The sequence below is a fragment of the Nothobranchius furzeri genome, chromosome 1 (assembly GCF_043380555.1).
Source record: "Nothobranchius furzeri strain GRZ-AD chromosome 1, NfurGRZ-RIMD1, whole genome shotgun sequence".
NCBI lineage: Eukaryota > Metazoa > Chordata > Actinopteri > Cyprinodontiformes > Nothobranchiidae > Nothobranchius > Nothobranchius furzeri.
In genome coordinates, this window is record NC_091741.1 from 59,992,380 (window position 1) to 60,009,745 (window position 17,366).

General features: G+C 41.3%; 1 protein-coding gene across 4 annotated transcripts in view; it reads right to left on the reverse strand.

Moving 5' to 3' along the window:
• zgc:162331 (sushi domain-containing protein 3) overlaps positions 1-13,259 on the reverse strand; it is a 36,083-nt gene extending 22,824 nt beyond the window's left edge. The window contains exons 1-3 of one of the 4 annotated variants that reach the window (XM_015955085.3): positions 13,119-13,259; positions 9,469-9,547; positions 7,678-7,941 (exon numbers count right to left, since the gene is read on the reverse strand). In XM_015955085.3, the coding sequence (XP_015810571.3) occupies positions 7,678-7,924 (247 nt within the window). In that variant the 5' untranslated portion in view covers positions 7,925-7,941; positions 9,469-9,547; positions 13,119-13,259. Of the gene's footprint in view, positions 1-7,677; positions 7,942-9,468; positions 9,548-12,143; positions 12,285-13,118 lie in introns of those variants that run through there. The other 3 variants (XM_054739499.2, XM_015955074.3, XM_054739498.2) reach the window with 3 other exon arrangements.
• Positions 13,260-17,366: the final 4,107 nt, after the last annotated feature.

Below are 17,366 nucleotides of genomic sequence, written 5' to 3' on the forward strand. Positions count from 1 at the left end.
GTCTGCTCCTCAAGTCTTCTGTAAAAACATTGTAACCTGAGTCCAATCTGTGCTTCCTAGCAAGAGCTGGTTATTCCTGGACGAGCTGCAGTAGGAATCTCAGCTTGTATCGACAGAAACTGAGCTTCAAAGGCTCACACATCCTTTACGACCGTGAAACATGCTCTTTCTATTGTCTATGACTGCGGCCAAGTACAGGGATATCCTGGACAAGAACCTTCGTCAAAGTTCTCAGGACCTCAGACTGGGCCGAAGGTTTACCTTCCAACATGACAATGACCCTGAGCACACAGCTAAAATAACCAAGGAGTGACTTCACAGCAACTCTGTGACTGCTCTTGAATGGCCCAGCCAGAGCCCTGACTGTATGTTTTGATTTTTTCCCTGCTTCAACACAGTTGAATCACCTGTTCAGCAGCTCATCAGGCCTGTTAATCACCTGCGAGAAAAGCATTTTTCTCAAAAGTCATTAATGATAATATTAACAATTCCCATGTTCTGTTCGCTACAGTCGAGAGGCTTACTAATCTCCCAGCACAGTTAGCACGGGACTTCATATCTCAGACCAAATGTGATGAGTTTGCATCCTTCTTAAATGAAAAAAATCACAAACATTAGATTAGCCATTAATTCCTCTAAATCAACTAACACAACCAGACCACTGACACAGCCACACAGCAACAACTTGGCTAAAATGCCTAATTTCACCATGACTGGTACTAAAACACTGAATGACATAAAGACCTTAAATTCCTCCACTTGTTGTCTGGACAGCCTTCCTACAAACTTCTTTAAAACTATTTTTAGTTGCCTAAAAGCCGAGGTACTAGAAATTGTTAACTGCTCCTTAATGTCAGGAATTTCTTCTAAATCACTGAAAACTGCTGCTGTGAAACCCCTTCTAAAGAAGAGAAAACGAGATCCCTCAGTGTTGAACAACCGACCGATCTCTAATCTCAGTCTGATTGGAACAATCAATGAAAAGGTGGGAAAGATCCAAACAAACAACTGTAGAGTCAAATAATATTATGCATGGGTTTCAGTCAGGCTTTAGACAGCACCACAGCACAGGGACTGCACTGATCAAGGTATTAAACGACATTTGTTTCAACACTGATTCAGGTAAAGCATTTGTCCTGATGATGCTTGACCTCAGTGCAGCTTTTGATACTGTGGACCATAACATCCTTCTCGACAGACTCACAAACTGGGTGGGACTATCAGGCACATTGCTTGGCTGGTTCCAATCCTATCTCAAAGACAGGGGCGATGTTGTCTCTATTAGGGACAACCAATGAAAGCGGATCGCCACGACATGTGGGGTCCCCCAAGGCTCAATTCTAGGACCACTGCTCTTTATTCTCTGTATGCTCCCCCTGGGTCAGGTCATACTTAATAATATCACCTATCATAGCTATGCTGATGACACCCAGATCTACCTAGCCCTATCACCTAGTGGCTGTCGTCCACTGAACTCACTCTGTCAGTGCCTAGAGCAAGTAAATGACTGGATGCAGTCAAACTTCCTTCAACTAAACAAAGACAAGACAGAAGTTATTGTCTTTGGCAACAAGAAGGATAGAATGGATGTTATTGCTCAGATGGACTCCAGGGGAATAAAGACAAAAACCCAGATTAGAAATCTTGGTGTTATCATTGACTCGGACCTGAGCTTCTCTGGACATATTAAGGCTATAACTAAATCAGCATTTTATCACCTTCATCAAATGTCAAGAGTCAGAGGTCTCATGTCCAGACCAGACTTAGAGAAACTTATTCATGCTTTTATTTCTATTCGACTGGACCACTGCAATGGTCTCCTAACTGGTCTTTCCAAAAAAGCTGTGAAGCAACTGCAGCTTGTTCAGAATGCTGCTGCTAGAGTCTCAACAAGAACTAAGAGAACGGAGCACATCACTCCTGTTCTTAGATCCCTACACTGGTTACCAGTAAACTACAGAATAGATTTCAAAGTACTTCTACTTCTACTTCCACTAGTTTATAAATCACTCAATGGCATGGGACCAGAATACATGTCCGATCTCATTCCTGTAGGGCTCTGAGATCCCTTGGAAACACTCAGCTGGTAGAACCACTGGTGAGAACAAAACAAGGTGGAGATGCTTTTAGTTACTATGCTGCTCACATATGGAAGCAGCTTCTCCATGACCTCAGATCTGCCCCAACCCTAGTGTTGTTTGAAACAAAACTAAAAACCCTAATGTACTCATCAACCTTTTAAAAGCATTGTTTCTTATGCTGCGTTATCTCCACTGCAACATGCACTCTTTCTCACTTTGTCTTCTCCTTTAGCTCAAACTGTAATTCCATTTGTGTTTTTATGTTGTTTTCATATTATATCCTGATAATTGTAAAGAACATTGAATTGCCTCTGTGTTTGAAATGTGCTCTATTAATAAAGCTGCCTTGCCTTGCTAATTAAAATCAGGTGTGTTGTTGAAGCAGGGAAACATTTAAAATGTGCTGAATAGCAGCTCTCTAGACTTAAGTTTCCTACCCCTGCATTAGGTGCTGCTGGTTCCCTACGACCATCCCCAGCAGGCAAGGCGGATGAAGTGTCTTACCCAAGAACACAACGACTACGACAGATGGAGTGGGATGCAAACCTGCAACCCCCTTTTTACCAAGTATACATAAGAACAGGCACAGCAGCCAGAGTTGCCTACAAATGTCTGTTGCGACCCCTTCTCAAATAAGAATCCGGGAAAAAATTGTTGTGATTTTTTTAGCTGGCAGACAAACAGTCTCAAGAAAAAGCATTAGCTGACTGGCTTTAGCAAGAGATGACTAACCATTTTATGTCATGCAAGGTATGCAAACCTGCTGTCCATTTTTACAGATTGAATGAATCAATTAACATATATCAGTCTTTCTATATAGGCTGCCAGTTTCAGAAAGACCTTAACATTTATCTAAAACTGATAAACAACATAAATGACAACTCAGACTAATTTAATATGCATGAAACCAAAATATCCCTTGATGCTCCTGATAGGAAACCCAAAATTAAATTAATAAAAAAGTAAAACAAAAATCTGGAGGGCAGCTCTTATTTATCACTTAAGTAAAACACACACACACACACACACACACACACACACACACACACACACACACACACACACACACACACACACACACACACACACACACACACACACACTGTGTTTTGGAGCTTTGATGTTAATCACACCTTCGGGATTTTGAATGTCTGTCACAGGAAATCTCTGGTTTGGTGTAATTCGTGCACGCACTACAGCCAGCTGATCTTGTGTGTGTGTGTGTGTGTGTGTGTGTGTGTGTGTGTGTGTGTGTGTGTGTGTGTGTGTGTGTGTGTGTGTGTGTGTGTGTGTGTTTGTGTGCGTGTGTGTGTGTGTGTGTGTGTGTGTGTGTGTGTGTGTGTGTGTGTGTGTGTGTGTGTGTGCGTGTGTGTGTGTTGTGAAAACATAAACTGCTTATTCCAGCTTGGTTAGAGCTGCCATTATGAAATAAGCAACTGTGTTTACTCTCTAAACCTTTAAGAAGATTGGTGTTGTTTGGGCTGAACACGTCCATTTCTTTTGAGTGTGTGTGTGTGTGTGTGTGTGTGTGTGTGTGTATGTGTGTGTGTGTGTGTGTGTGTGTGTGTGTGTGTGTGTGTGTGTGTGTGTGCGTGCCAGGGTGATGTGTGTATCAAGCACGTGAGGGTTGCATTTTTATTCCATGTGCTGCAGGCTGTTCATGCAAACACGTGATGACGTGGCCACTAAGAATGGATGAACACAATGATGGAAAAAGAGAAAAAGACAGAAAGAAAGATGAGGAAGAGATAAAACGTAGTGTAAAGTGAAAGTGTGAGAGTGATCTATCAACTGAGTGATAAAAATAGAAAGAAAGGGAAGGGAAAGAGAGGAGCAACGCATGCTCCAGTGGAGGTGAAGTCATGCGAGCGATGCTGCAGCTTTTTTCTTCAGCCTGAACAGCTCCAGTCTGGATATGATGAATTGTTTTTAAGTGCAGCACCTGAAGAACAGCAACGCTCTCAAAAGCACAGGAGAAGCACGCAGGTCTAACCTTTCCTTCACACCTAACATGTTTACTGTAACCTTAAAGAGACAGTTCTGTGAAAAAGTTACGAACAATTAACATTTAATCTCAACTTTTTGCATTCCACATTCAATTAAATTCAAATTCAAAAATACTTTATTAATCCCAGAGGGAAATTGATAAAGTTGCCCTGGCAAACATTTTGTGACTTTCCTGCCAACTGTTCTACAGCCAGATTCTATTTGCTTTAGAAAATGACCACGAGCTTTTATTCAAATAACTTCAAAAAACGATGATGTAGAATAGTAGCATCTTTGAAATTTTTGAAGTTGGAGTTCTGTTAAATAACAGACATCCCCTCTGGAACTGGGCCTGCTCTGACTAGCAGTTCGTGTCAGTCCAGTCAACAATTCTCCAAACTGAGGCCGTTCAAAGAGCTGTCTACACACCGAATTAAATAGTCTGTTAACATGGCTTATGGATAGTATTACCTTATAAACTGAACTTAGCATTAAAACTACAAAGGGTGACCATGCTTTTGAAAACGACAAGATTCAATTTTCCTGACACAAAGGAGATGACAGAGATAAAGCACGTGTTGGTTTTAAAGCCCCTGAGAGATCATACCTGTGGTTTGACTGCATTTTTAATATAATTCAAATTTTATGGTAAAGCTTTTTTAAGACAGTCTCTCCATCAATGCAACACAAGAAAACAACACTGCGATGAACTGAAGGTGTTTTCTGGATCTGGCTGCAGCTAAGACAAAATTGAATAACTCTTTAGCTGGCTTTTCTTTTTAGTCTTAGTCTTTCTTGAAATGAATTGTTTCTATTCAGATTACTTCAGATTTACATTATTGCTCATTACTCTCCTTAAATATTCACAATGAGCAGAGCTAAGATGCAGCCTCTTAAACTCTTTACAATAGAAAGAACGAAAGTGATCTTTCATATGGTGCCTCACAAGATAAAAATCATGACGCGCTTCACAAAATCCCAAATTTTTAAAAATATGTTTAAAATGAGAACAATTTTAAAAATGTGATCAAAAATGTAAGGAAAGGGTGAGAGAGAAAATAAATAGGAAAGAAAGAAATCAGTGGATCCCGGGAAAGGTGGAATAGGTAGAAAGAACAGAATAAGGAGAGGGTGATGAAGGTCACACCAAAGCTTGAACAGGTGAGTTTCAGCTGCTTTTTAAAGGAGACCACTGAGTCCACTGATCTCAGGCTCAGGGGGAAAGAGGTCCAGAGGCTGGAACAACATCAGCAAATGATCTGTTACCTTTGGTCTTTAGCCTGGTGCTCCACAACCAGTAGGCTTTAGTCACTGGACCTCAGGGACCTGCTGGTGGTGTAGGGACTGAGAAGATCACCAATGATTGCCTCAGGCCCTGTCCACACGTAGCCGGGGATCTGCCAAAACGTAGATATTTTTCTACGTTTTGGCCTGTCATCCACATGAAAACGGATCTTTTTAAAAACTTCGGCCAAAGTGAAGATCTGCGTTTTCTCCGTTTTGGGTGTCTGCGTGTGGACAGACAAAACCGGAGTTTTAAGGTCCGCAACGTCACTTTCTGTGACAAAAAAATGTTGACATCACGTGTGCGACCTGTGTTTACACTAGCCGGCAGCATGGATGCCCTCAGAGCTGCGCTCGCTTTATCAATTGTTCAAGCGCTTTTTGATTGTTTGTTTTTGCAAGCGGAATTACTGCTCCTTGCGGAAGACCACAGACGAAGGACGAGGTTAAGAACGGGGGAAGTACTGCCGCCTACAGGTCTGGCATGTCCTTAACAACGTATTTATCCAGGTATGTGTGGACAGAGTTCTTTTTTTAAAACGAGGTGGTGTGGATGCAAGTTTTTGGAGGGGCGGATATTCGTTTTTAAAAAATCCCGGCTACATGTGGACTATAGCCTCAGACAAAAGCAGTCTCAGAGTCTCCTCTCTGCTTGAAAAACACAAAACCCTCTCATAGTGCTGAGTACATCATGATGTGCTCTTGTAAATTTGGTAGTTTGGTTGGTTTTAGGAATTTAATATGTAAGGAAAATGTTTCTACTGAAGAAATTATTATTATTATTATTATTCATGTAATACTGCTGCTTCACTGTGTGATAATTGTAAATTGTAAGAAAGTTTTTTGTTTATTTCCAAAGCAATATTAAAGCACCAATAATAATAATAATCACAATACATTTTCCCATTATCATGACGCAATTAACTTTTCAACAGAAACTCCTCCTCAAGAACGTCGTGACTCTTTAACCTCTGACCAAGCACAAAACCATGAAGCGGTGGAAAAGTGTGAAATTCAACAAGAATCTGAACTTTTTCTGCTGGCGAACAAAGTTCCTTTTTAGGTCCATCCATCCATTTTCATTCGCTTATCCGGGGTCGGGTCGTAGGGGCAGCAGCCTGAGCAGAGAGGCCCAGACTTCCCTCTCCTCAGCCACTTGGGCCAGCTCCTCCAGAGGAATCCCAACGCATTCCCTGGCCAGCCGAGAGACATAGTTCCTCCAGCGTGTCCTAGGGCTTTAGTTGGTAAATTTATTAATTGGATTTTCACAAAAGCAAATGAGTGAATCTCTTCAGTCGAGAAGAAGCTTTCAGAAGAGTTTGAGAGGATCTCAGAGCTTGTTTCACATTTTTCTTTGTTTCAGGTCACTGCTGCTTGCTTTGTGGGTTTTGCTGTAAAGTCTCTGAAACATCAAGTCGGTGACTCGATGGAATCCACTGGGTTCCTAGGAAACCTTTAACAAATTGGCGTAATGAACTGAACCCAATTTGAATGTTTACTTTGTGAAGTGCTATAAGAGACCACTCTTATCGGGATTTGACGCTATATGAATATTCCATTGTTGGCTTCAGGTTGGTTCAAGAACTCCAAACTTTGTGCTGTTTTAACTTGTGAAACTCCAGAAAAAGTATCTTTCGGAAGTTAATTAAATGGTCAAATGAATCCAAATAAATGTGTTCACATCTTTTTTTTTTGTCCATCCAGGCATCCATTTTCTCTTCCCCCTTAGTACACCCTGCTTGCCAGTCCGTCACAGGACAACACAGAGACACAGGACAAACAACTGTACACACACACACACACACACACACACACACACACACACACACACACACACACACACACACACACACACACACACACACACACACACACACACACACACACACCTAAGTAAAATTTAGAGTCCAATCAACCTGATAGTCATATTGTGGATTTGGACGGAAGCCGGAGAACCCACATGATTACGGGAGAACATGCAAACTCCATGCAGAAAGGCCCCAGTCTGGGATTCAAACCTGGTACCTTCTTGCTGCAATTCAACAGTGTTAATCACTGCACCACTGTGCAGCCCCGGTATTATTTTGTTTTTATTGAAATTTGTTCAAATTGCCAGTAGTTTTTGAACTGAGTTACTTACTTACAGATATTATTAGTTATGAGTAATTTATACTGGGAAATTAATTAAAATGTTTTTTTCCTTGTTTTTATCATTCAAGACTTACTTGAATCTGAAATCAAAGTTTAAACTCAACAACTGAAACTCTAAGTAGTGGAAAGTTTGAGAATCACAGGAGGTCAGTGGCTAACCTCTGAATGGACCCACCTGTGTAGTTGTTGGTGATGATCTGAGTCTGGAGCTCCGTCAGAGCCTCCGTCTGGGCTTCGGTCTGCAGATCTGGTTGCAGTGGGACTGTCGTGCTGGCCCAGTCCTCTGGCACTGACGTGCCACTGAGCTGTGAGTCCTCTAGGCTCAAAGTGGATCCTCTCACCAGAACCAGAGTACAGAGCAAGGTGCACAGCAGCATCCAGAGGTGGGTCCCGGCTCTGCTTGGTGTCTTATTCAGAGTCATGGTGCCTGGGAAGAAGTCTACAAGAACATGAAGAAAGGAGCTCAAAGCTTGATAGAAACCAGCAGGAAAAGTTTCTTCTGTTTAGATTCCTGTTTTGTTGTTTCCCGTTTTTATGGCTCACGCCGTTTGTGGACAGATGAGGACCACGTCTGTGTCTCCCTTCATGATCCAGTCCTGCTGGAGGTGAGATGAGGGGAAAAGGGGAATGAGATGGTGGTTCTGTGTGGGTTCATGTCTGTGTGTTTGAGGTAGATCCAGCTGTAATCTGTCTGCTCTCTGCTCACTTGCTGTTATTTTCTCCTCCTCCTCTTCGTCACTCAGCTCACTCACTCGCTCTGCTGCTTACTCTCCCTCACTGATCTCCAGCTGAGCTGACTGAGCTCTTGCGTAACTTACGTGCTGAGCTGTAAGTCCTGATATTCCCAGTGTTCTTTCCTTCTCCGACCTCTCAACCCGTTTCTCCTGAGGGCTGAGTGTCAGGAATATTGAAATGTCTAGATCATCAATTGAAAATTATTTAAATACATATTTACATTTATCAAACTGTTGGCACAGGGGCTGTTCCAGAAAATTTCCAAAAGGGCTTCCAGATGGGGGCCACTGATAATGTTGGGGTGGCACCAAAACTAAAGGCAACAGCAGAGTTTCAGGAGTTGAATGAATCTGTTGGCTTATGAAAACTACTGACATGTGAGCTGGAAAACTTAGTGGTGATTGATTTTTTATTTGAAGCTAGTTTCTCTTTGACTGTGGGTGACAAATCACAAATGGCATTTCCAAAGTCTCCCAAAATGTTTGTGAGGGTGCTCAGTTACCAAGACTCTCTCAAAATAATCGGCACTGTTGTGCAGATCTGGATCCTTTCTTTACGTGACTCATCAGTGAGTGTAACAACAAGAAATAATGTGTGACTGAACAGTGTCTTCACACCAGTTATTTTATTTTGGTGACAATCTGGAGCCAAACTCTAGGAAAAATAACAGTTGGAATAAATGCTAAGCCCCATTAGGGACTATGAACCAAGTTCCTCCAAAAATAATCCCAAAACAACCACTTTGCAATCAAAATGAATCAAGAGATCAAGACCCTGTGTACCATTTCATGGCCATAATGTGATGCTGTTTATGAAACTAGTTTAAACTAGTTTTTGTATTTTAAACCTTCTAACATTATATGTTATTTTTTAAAACATTACACAGATTTTCTAGTAGTTCATTGACTAGGTTACCATTAGGGTTAGGAGTCACTAATACTAAAATGAACAAGATGAATTTTATTTTAAATGTAATAGCTAGAATCTAACATTTTGTGAAAGATGGTTGCACATCTTGATGCAGGCTGAATGTTTTGTTTTGTTACTATTTTTGTGTTTTTCTCCGTCTGAGGTCTTTTTGGCGGAGACCAGCTGTGAGCATGAAGGTGTGCCAAGGCCTTGCTGTGCAGGATTTTTTGGTTCCAGAGGCAAACAAAACCGTGTTTGACAAATAAGAATCAGAATGCTTAAAAACCCTCAAAGCAAACCTGATTCCTAATAAACTCCACACCTCTGTTTAGTAACAGCTGGTGTTTTCCACTGCATCTGGGATGTTGGTTCTTGCAAACCTTCGCTGCTCTCCTTGAAATCTGAACATTGACACCAGAGAGAGAGAGAGAGAGAGAGAGAGAGAGAGAGAGAGAGAGAGAGTGAGTGTGGGTGGGTGGGACAGTGAGTGCCAGAAGTGGATGTTCAGGTGTAATTTGATCACCCATAAGGCTCTTGTTAATAGCTCTCCAGCCAGAAAGTCCGTGCAAAGGTTGTGAATAATTGATGCGTCTCAAACCAAAAATAGGAGACAGAACCGGACAGAGAAAGGGAAAATAGGTAGAGTCAGAGAGTGAGAGAAGGAACAAAAATACTGAGCACTGATATGAGAGGGGAAGGAAGGAGCACCGCACAAGACTCAAAGTGAAGGACAGATAAAGTGTCTGTGAGCTCTGAGAAAACATCCATCTATCCAATGTGAGGTATCCACATGGAGATGAGGTGGACTGCATTATTTACAGCTACAGCTTCACTAAAGTGACACAAAAACACTAAATAAAAAAATAACTTTGATTTTAAACCAAGAAAATGTCAGAGGATTGAATTTGAAAATGAGACGAACTCTGAGGTTTGTTCCTGTTCAAGCAAACATGGAAACGATGAAGAAATAAATGTCTGCATGCAACCCTCCATCCATCATCCATCTGTCTGTCTATCTATCTATCTATCTATCTATCTATCTATCTATCTATCTATCTATCTATCTATCTATCTATCTATCTATCTATCTATCTATCTATCTATCTATCTATCTATCTATCTATCTATCTATCTATCTATCTATCTATCTATCTATCTATCTATCTATCTATCTATCTATCTATCTATCTATCTATCTATCTATCTATCTATCTATCTATCTATCTATCTATCTATCTATCTATCTATCTATCTATCTATCTATCATCTATCTATCTATCTATCTATCTATCTATCTATCTATCTATCATCTATCTATCATCTATCTATCTATCTATCTATCTATCTATCTATCTATCTATCTATCTATCTATCTATCTATCTATCTATCTATCTATCTATCTATCTATCTATCTATCTATCTATCTATCTATCTATCTATCTATCTATCTACATCTATTTGGCCGTCCATTCATCATTGTCTGCCTGTCTGGGGTCAGGTTGTTTTGGCGTCTTGTATACATGATCTCATTTTTTGGTCACTACTAAATTGAGAGCTTCACCTTCTGACTCAGCTCTCTCTTCTCCACGACAGACCGGTACAACTCCCACATCACTGCAGATGCAGCACCAATCCGCCTATCGATCTCATGCCCCTGACAAGGCCCCAAGATACTCCTCCACTTGGGGCAGGACCTCATCCCTGACCTGGAGAAAGCATTCTACCCTTTTCCGACTAAAGACCGTGGTCTCGAATTTAGAGGAGCTGTTTCTCATGCCAGCTGCTTCACACTCGGCTGCAAACCGCTCCAGCAAAGGCTGGAGATCACGTTCTGGTGAAGCCAACAGGACCACATCAACTGCAAAAACAGAAACTTCATCCTCAGGTCAACAAAATTGACCTCACCAATCATCACATTACACTTATTTTATTTATTGCAGTGAAAAGGTATTGCAGAGTAAACCAAAGCAAACTAATAAATATAAAGCGATTCCTTTACCAGTATTTTCATTTAACTTCTATAGCTTTTGACATTCTGTCATAATTTTTTATCTCAGTGGGCCAACCTTAAATTATCAGTGGTCCCATTTGGGAGCTACTTTTGGACACTGACCAGAAAGACTTGAGGGGAAACCCTATCCACAGAGGAAGAGGTCAGGTGGTGGTGAAGTTACAGTTTTTCTCAGTTGCTTTGGTGCATTTCTCACAACAGAAATAAACTTTGCACAACAGTTAGTTCAACCTCCACAACATGTAGTCGTTTTGGCACAACCTAGTGGCGGTTTCATGTTCATTTCATCCAAAGGCAAATGCCTTTGGACATGAAGAAGTTGGGTAAGTACAAATGTCTAAAGAATGGTCACTTTTGACTTGCTATTCATCACTATCTCCTTGCTTTTATCATGAATGTCACAATTATTTATACTTGTACCGGCTGAATAGTCATTGTCCTTACTTTTCTCAGGTGAACCTTATCTCACACTAATGAAAATTGGTGTGTGTTAGCTTCCATCACTCTGCTGTAGTCAGGCAGTGGTTTGCAGCACACGACAGGATGCTTATGGAGTTTCTTCCTCCTTGCACTCCATTCCTAAATCCAGTTGAGGAGTTTTTCTCTTCCTGGAGGTGGAAGGTATATGACAGGCATCCACATACCCAAATGACCCTGCTAACAGCCATGGATGCAGCTTGTGATGACACCACTGCAGAGTCCTGCAGAGGATGGATTCGACACTCCAGAAGAATCGATAAAGCTGACATTCCCTGTGATGTTGATGAAAATATGAAGGCAGACAGATGGGAGCATCTAGATATCAATAATTGATATGCAACAGTCTGTTCAGTTTTTTTTGTTTGTTTCATAACTACTGCAGTATGGTTTACTGTCTAAGTGAGTTTTTGTTTGCTGTAAAATGTTTGTTTTCCTGTATTTCCCCAGTTGCACAATGCTGTGAACAGTTCCAGTTAAACATAATCAGAGAGATATAAGGACCCACCTTATATCCACACTCTCTTCTTTCACCTTTTGGGTTGACGTTGAAGCATCGGATGTAGACACTTCTTCCTTCTCCTCTTGGGTTGGTGCTTCATCCATCTCCTCTTCCTTCATCATTTTCTTAGAGGCATTTCTTTGGCTTTTCACCATTCTGACACGATCTCAGTCTGACCCTTGAAATGAATCTGAGCTTTTAAAGAGGCGATCAGGGTATGAAAGGGAGGGGCTGTGGGAACTGCGGGGCTAACACAAAACAGTTATCAAGCGTAACTAAAATGATTCACAAAAGGAAACTTAATCCGCCATTACACTCAGTCATTTTCTTTTCATATAGATCTTCACAAAAGAGACTACTGTCAATTTGATTTAAGTTAGGAAAGGGGGGCCAAGGTCATCGGGTCAACGAACAATATGCCTGACAATTTAATTTATGCTAGGGAAGGGGGGCCAAGATCATGAGGTCAAAGAACAAAAGACCTGTCAAAAAGTTTGACGAAAAGGTGTCCTTATATCTCTATAATCAAGAGTGCATATGAAGCGTCTTGATTTTCCTTTACAATTTATGGTTTTCAACATGCCATGCATGCTGTCCAGACTTGACATGTCATTGGGAAGCACCTACAAAGAAATCCGTCACAAGGAGAACATGTTCAAACCATTTGATTTTGTGACCAAAGGTGCTGGTGTAATTACTTGTAATTGTGACAGCCCTGACACTTTGATTGATATAATTACTTGCTTTTGATGAATATATTATCTGTTTTGATTAAGGCACTTGCTTTTGAACAACTGGCTTTTCTTTTTGATGAAGTGACTCACTTTTGCAAGTTATCCACCATGTTTTGTAGTTTGCACTAATTGTTTTGAGAAGAGCCTTAGCAGTGGTGCAGAGATCAATTCTGTTGTGAGAATTGCACCAAAGCAACTGAGAAAAACTGTAACACCATTAGTAATAGATTCATGAGAGTTTTCTTACCTCACTGAGCTGCAGAAAAAACAATTTAGGTGCCTTCCCTCCCTTCCTTTTCCTTCTTTAAAGTTTGGATCAGGTTTAGGGCTTTTCCATTTGATAAATCTCATTTTAGGTTCTGCTGACTTCCATTCAGTCCGACCCAGAGCCCAGAAAGTCCCATGAAGCTGCAGACTGGATGGACCAGGAAGCAGTGAAAGGTAAAGAAGTTGATTGTTGTGTTCATCCACTAGCAAGAGACGAAGGACTCAGCTGCAACAAGCACAAAAACAACATCAACCAACAAATAGTTGCTGATCTTCCTCCTGGTGTCTTCTAAGGGCTGTAGAGTGTTCATGGCATTTGTGTGTGTGTGTGTGTGTGTGTGTGTGTGTGTGTGTGTGTGTGTGTGTGTGTGTGTGTGTGTGTGTGTGTGTGTGTGTGTGTGTGTGTGTGTGTGTGTGTGTGTGTGTGTGTGTGTGTGTGTGTGTGTGTGTGTGTGTAAAAGGGAGAGCAAGACAAAGGGAAACGGAGAATCATTCAAAAGCCTCACTGTCCTATTGTGATGAGTACCGAGCAGTCCCGTCAGCTGAGCTCCCTCTCTCTCTCTCTCTCTCTCTCTCTCTCTCTCTCTCTCTCTCTCTCTCTCTCTCTCCCTCTCTCCCTCTCTTTCTCTCTCTCTCTCTCCCTCTCTCTCTCTCTCTCTCTCTCTCTCTCTCTCCCTCTCTTTCTCTCTCTCTCTCCCTCTCTTTCTCTCTCTCTCTCTCTCTCTCTCTCTCCCTCTCTTTCTCTCTCTCTCTCTCTCCCTCTCTCTCTCTCTCCCTCTCTTTCTCTCTCTCTCTCCCTCTCTCCCTCTCTTTCTCTCTCTCTCTCCCTCTCTTTCTCTCTCTCTCTCTCCCTCTCTTTCTCTCTCTCACTCTCTCCCCACCTCTCTCTCTCTCTTTCTGTCTCTCTTTCTGTGTGTGTGTGTGTGTGTGTGTGTGTGTGTGTGTGTGTGTGTGTGGGAGAGATATCGTCACATGCTGATGAGATGGAGATCAGTTTTGTTTGAAAGCAGAGGGAAAGTGTAAAAAGGAGAACTGACGCTGAGCGATTTCCACTTTGTCTTCCTCCTCATTACTCCATGCAGTTTTCAAGGATCTAATTGTGTTGTAGATTAAACGGGTTTAACTCAATGAGCTGATGTTTTTTCACATCAAACTCTCACTTCACAGAATATTTACACTGATCAAAACTTTGTGTTTTGCAATTTTTGATGTAGAACATTCTGTATGCTACTTGAGTTACTGCTCACTGGCAGTTCAAAATGTTAAAGAAAAGTAATTCCTACATTCTCCCACTGTTTAGTCTTAAAGTGTTTATAAAATTGTGTTTATAGATGTGCAAATCTAGGCTTTAGTTCCTTACATGCATTTTGATTGAATTTGTGTAAGCAGTCATAAAAAACTGTAACCCCAAAGGAATGAAGTACACAGTTTGTTATTTCATTTTTCCAATGTTTGAAAAACATTTAAAAGCCTTAAAGCAAGTTTGAAATATTCTCTTCATGTATTACAGTAACATAATTTTATTTACAGTACTTTAAATTGCCAAAATTGTCATATTTCAAATGACTTGTGTCTAACTCTTTAACAGTATTTACTTTTTTTTTTCCAAAACTTGCTCTAGCAAATTCCACTCATGTCTTCTGCTTTGTGGTGGAAAACCAAAACACTGCAGGTGATTGATTCTTATTGTGGTTGTACTGTTTTATAATAAATATTCATATGATTATTTAAAAATCAGCAAATTGAAAACAATCTCAATTTTTATGTGCTATCTGATGCTAAAATGTTGAAGCGTTTCTGTCTGTAGATCTCTAAAGTCTGATTCCAGCTCGCTGTTGCCGCCTACTGGATGTAATTGGTTATTACCTTCAGATTGCTCAAAAGCTACTGAATTCTAACTCATCAAGATGATTTTCATCCTTACACGGCTACTTTATATTTGAAACATTTTAATTGTTTAATTTACCACATATGGCTTGTCAAATATTTTTACTTTTTATGACTTTATCGCCCCACTTTTATGACTTTATCGCCAGGCTCCTAACAAAATGATTTGTCATTTACATTAATAAAGACACAAATCCTCTCTCTGTGTCGAGGAAACAGCTATAATATTTATGTGGGTTTTGGGGGGCCAGAAAGAGGGGGCCTCCTATTGAGTAGAGCTGGGCTAGAAGATAACTTCCTTCAGGTACTGTAAACTCTAAAAAGACCAAATGTTTGATCATTGCCCCTTTAGACTTTGGGTGTTGTTTTTGACCAATCAATGTCTCTTGAAGGCCACTCAAAAACATTGGTCTGAAACTGTTTTTATCACTTTAGAAATATCTCCAAACTGCGAAGGTTGGTGTCAAAACATGAACTTGAAATGGTCATCCATGCTTTTATCTCCTCCCGTTTAGATTACTGTGACACACTTTTCACATGTTTTACCAAAAAAGGCCTCGACCACCTTCAGTTGGTCCAGAACTCTGCAGCAAGGCTCCTAACTGGAGCAAACAGAAGAGCACATGTCACTCCCATTCTAATGTCTCTGCACTGGTTACCCATTAACTTTAGAGTTCATTTTAGAATCCTGAGTATAACTTTCAATGCTCTACTTGGTCAAGCTCCTCCCTATATTACCGAACTGTTAAAGCCTTATGCTCCAAGCCGAGCCCTCAGGTAAACACACCAGAACCTTCTAGGAGTTCCAAAGACCAGATATATAAGTCGAGGTGATCGATCCTTCCAGGCTGTTCCACCCAGACTATGATCTTCCTTTAGCCTTACTTATGGCTGTAATGGCTATAATGGCTGCCAGGATTGGGGTGATGTGATAATATTTTTGCTAGCTGGCAGCAGCATTCTGCACAAGTTCTAACCTGGCTAAAGTAACCTGACTCACCCCAAGCAGGACTGAGTAACAGTAGACCAGGCATACCGTGACAAATGCATGAACCACAGTCTCGAGGTCATGTCTCGACACAAATGGTTTCACCTTAGCCAAGCAACGTAAGTGATTAAAGGGCAAGGAAACCACTGCGTTAATGTGGGTGTCAAAGGAAACCCCAAGGTTTGCTACTGATGCACTCAGCTGACCATTGAACACCCCACAGTCGATTGTAGAGATATCTTTTGGGCCATTCCCATCTGTACCGGGTCGGCCCGGGCCGGGTAGCCCCAGTCGGCCCCAGCCTGGCCCGGTTGATTCCACACATCCTTGTCTTAAGCCCATGTGGGCTGATTCTACCCACCAATCAGAGGCTTGCTCTAATGGAAGGTGTGAATGGGCTGATTCTACCCACCAATCAGAGGCTTGCTCTAATGGAAGGTGTGAATTTGCCGTCAGCAGTGGGCGTGTTGGCCCTGGTCGGCCTGAAGCAGTACCCCTCGGGAAGAGGGCCGAGAATGAGCCTTGGTTGGCCCGGTAAAATCCAGGCCACCCAGATATGTAAACAACCTATGCTACCCGGCCCGGGCCGACCCGGTACAGGTGGGAATGGGGCTTTTATGGCCACTATAGGTCCAAACAATGCTGCCTCAGTCTTCCGCTCATTAAGGCACATGAAGTTTGCAGACATCCATGTCTACCTAAAGGTAGGTAATGGATGGATGAATGGATGTAACTTTTAGTTAATATTTGTTACATGTCCTTGTTGTGTTCTTTCTGTGTTTCTTTTCTAATTCCATTGGTTTTCTGATCTTGTCTAACATCCAGAGTAGGAAGGCTGTGGGTTACAAGAATAGAAAACCAATTTATCACATGGTTTAGAAGCAGTGGGAATGGCTGGCTTACAAAGACCTTCCTTGGTATAAATAAATGCATGAATGGGGGCTCATCCAAGATGGCGGCCCACTGCTACGCCTGCTCCAATAGGCAGAGCCCAATGAAATTGCATTATTTAGGGCTTGTAGAAATACATAATTTACTTTTTCCAAAATTCAACATTATTTTATAATTTATTTATTTATTCAGAAAGCCGAAAACAGAAAAATATATACAGCAATGGAAGTGGTGCGTTTACTGACTCTTTTTTCAAATAGAATGTTTGTGGAACCAAAACTGTTGCGGTTGTCTCATCATCTGACCACTAGAGGGAAGCAGAGAGGTAAGACAAAATTAACAGTATTGTTAGCCATCCAAAGACTTGTGCCTGCACCAAAAATCAAGACGGTTGGATAAAAATTGTCCATTAGAATGGGGGGAACTAATTAGTGCAGTGTGCTCCTGATAGCATCTGTTACC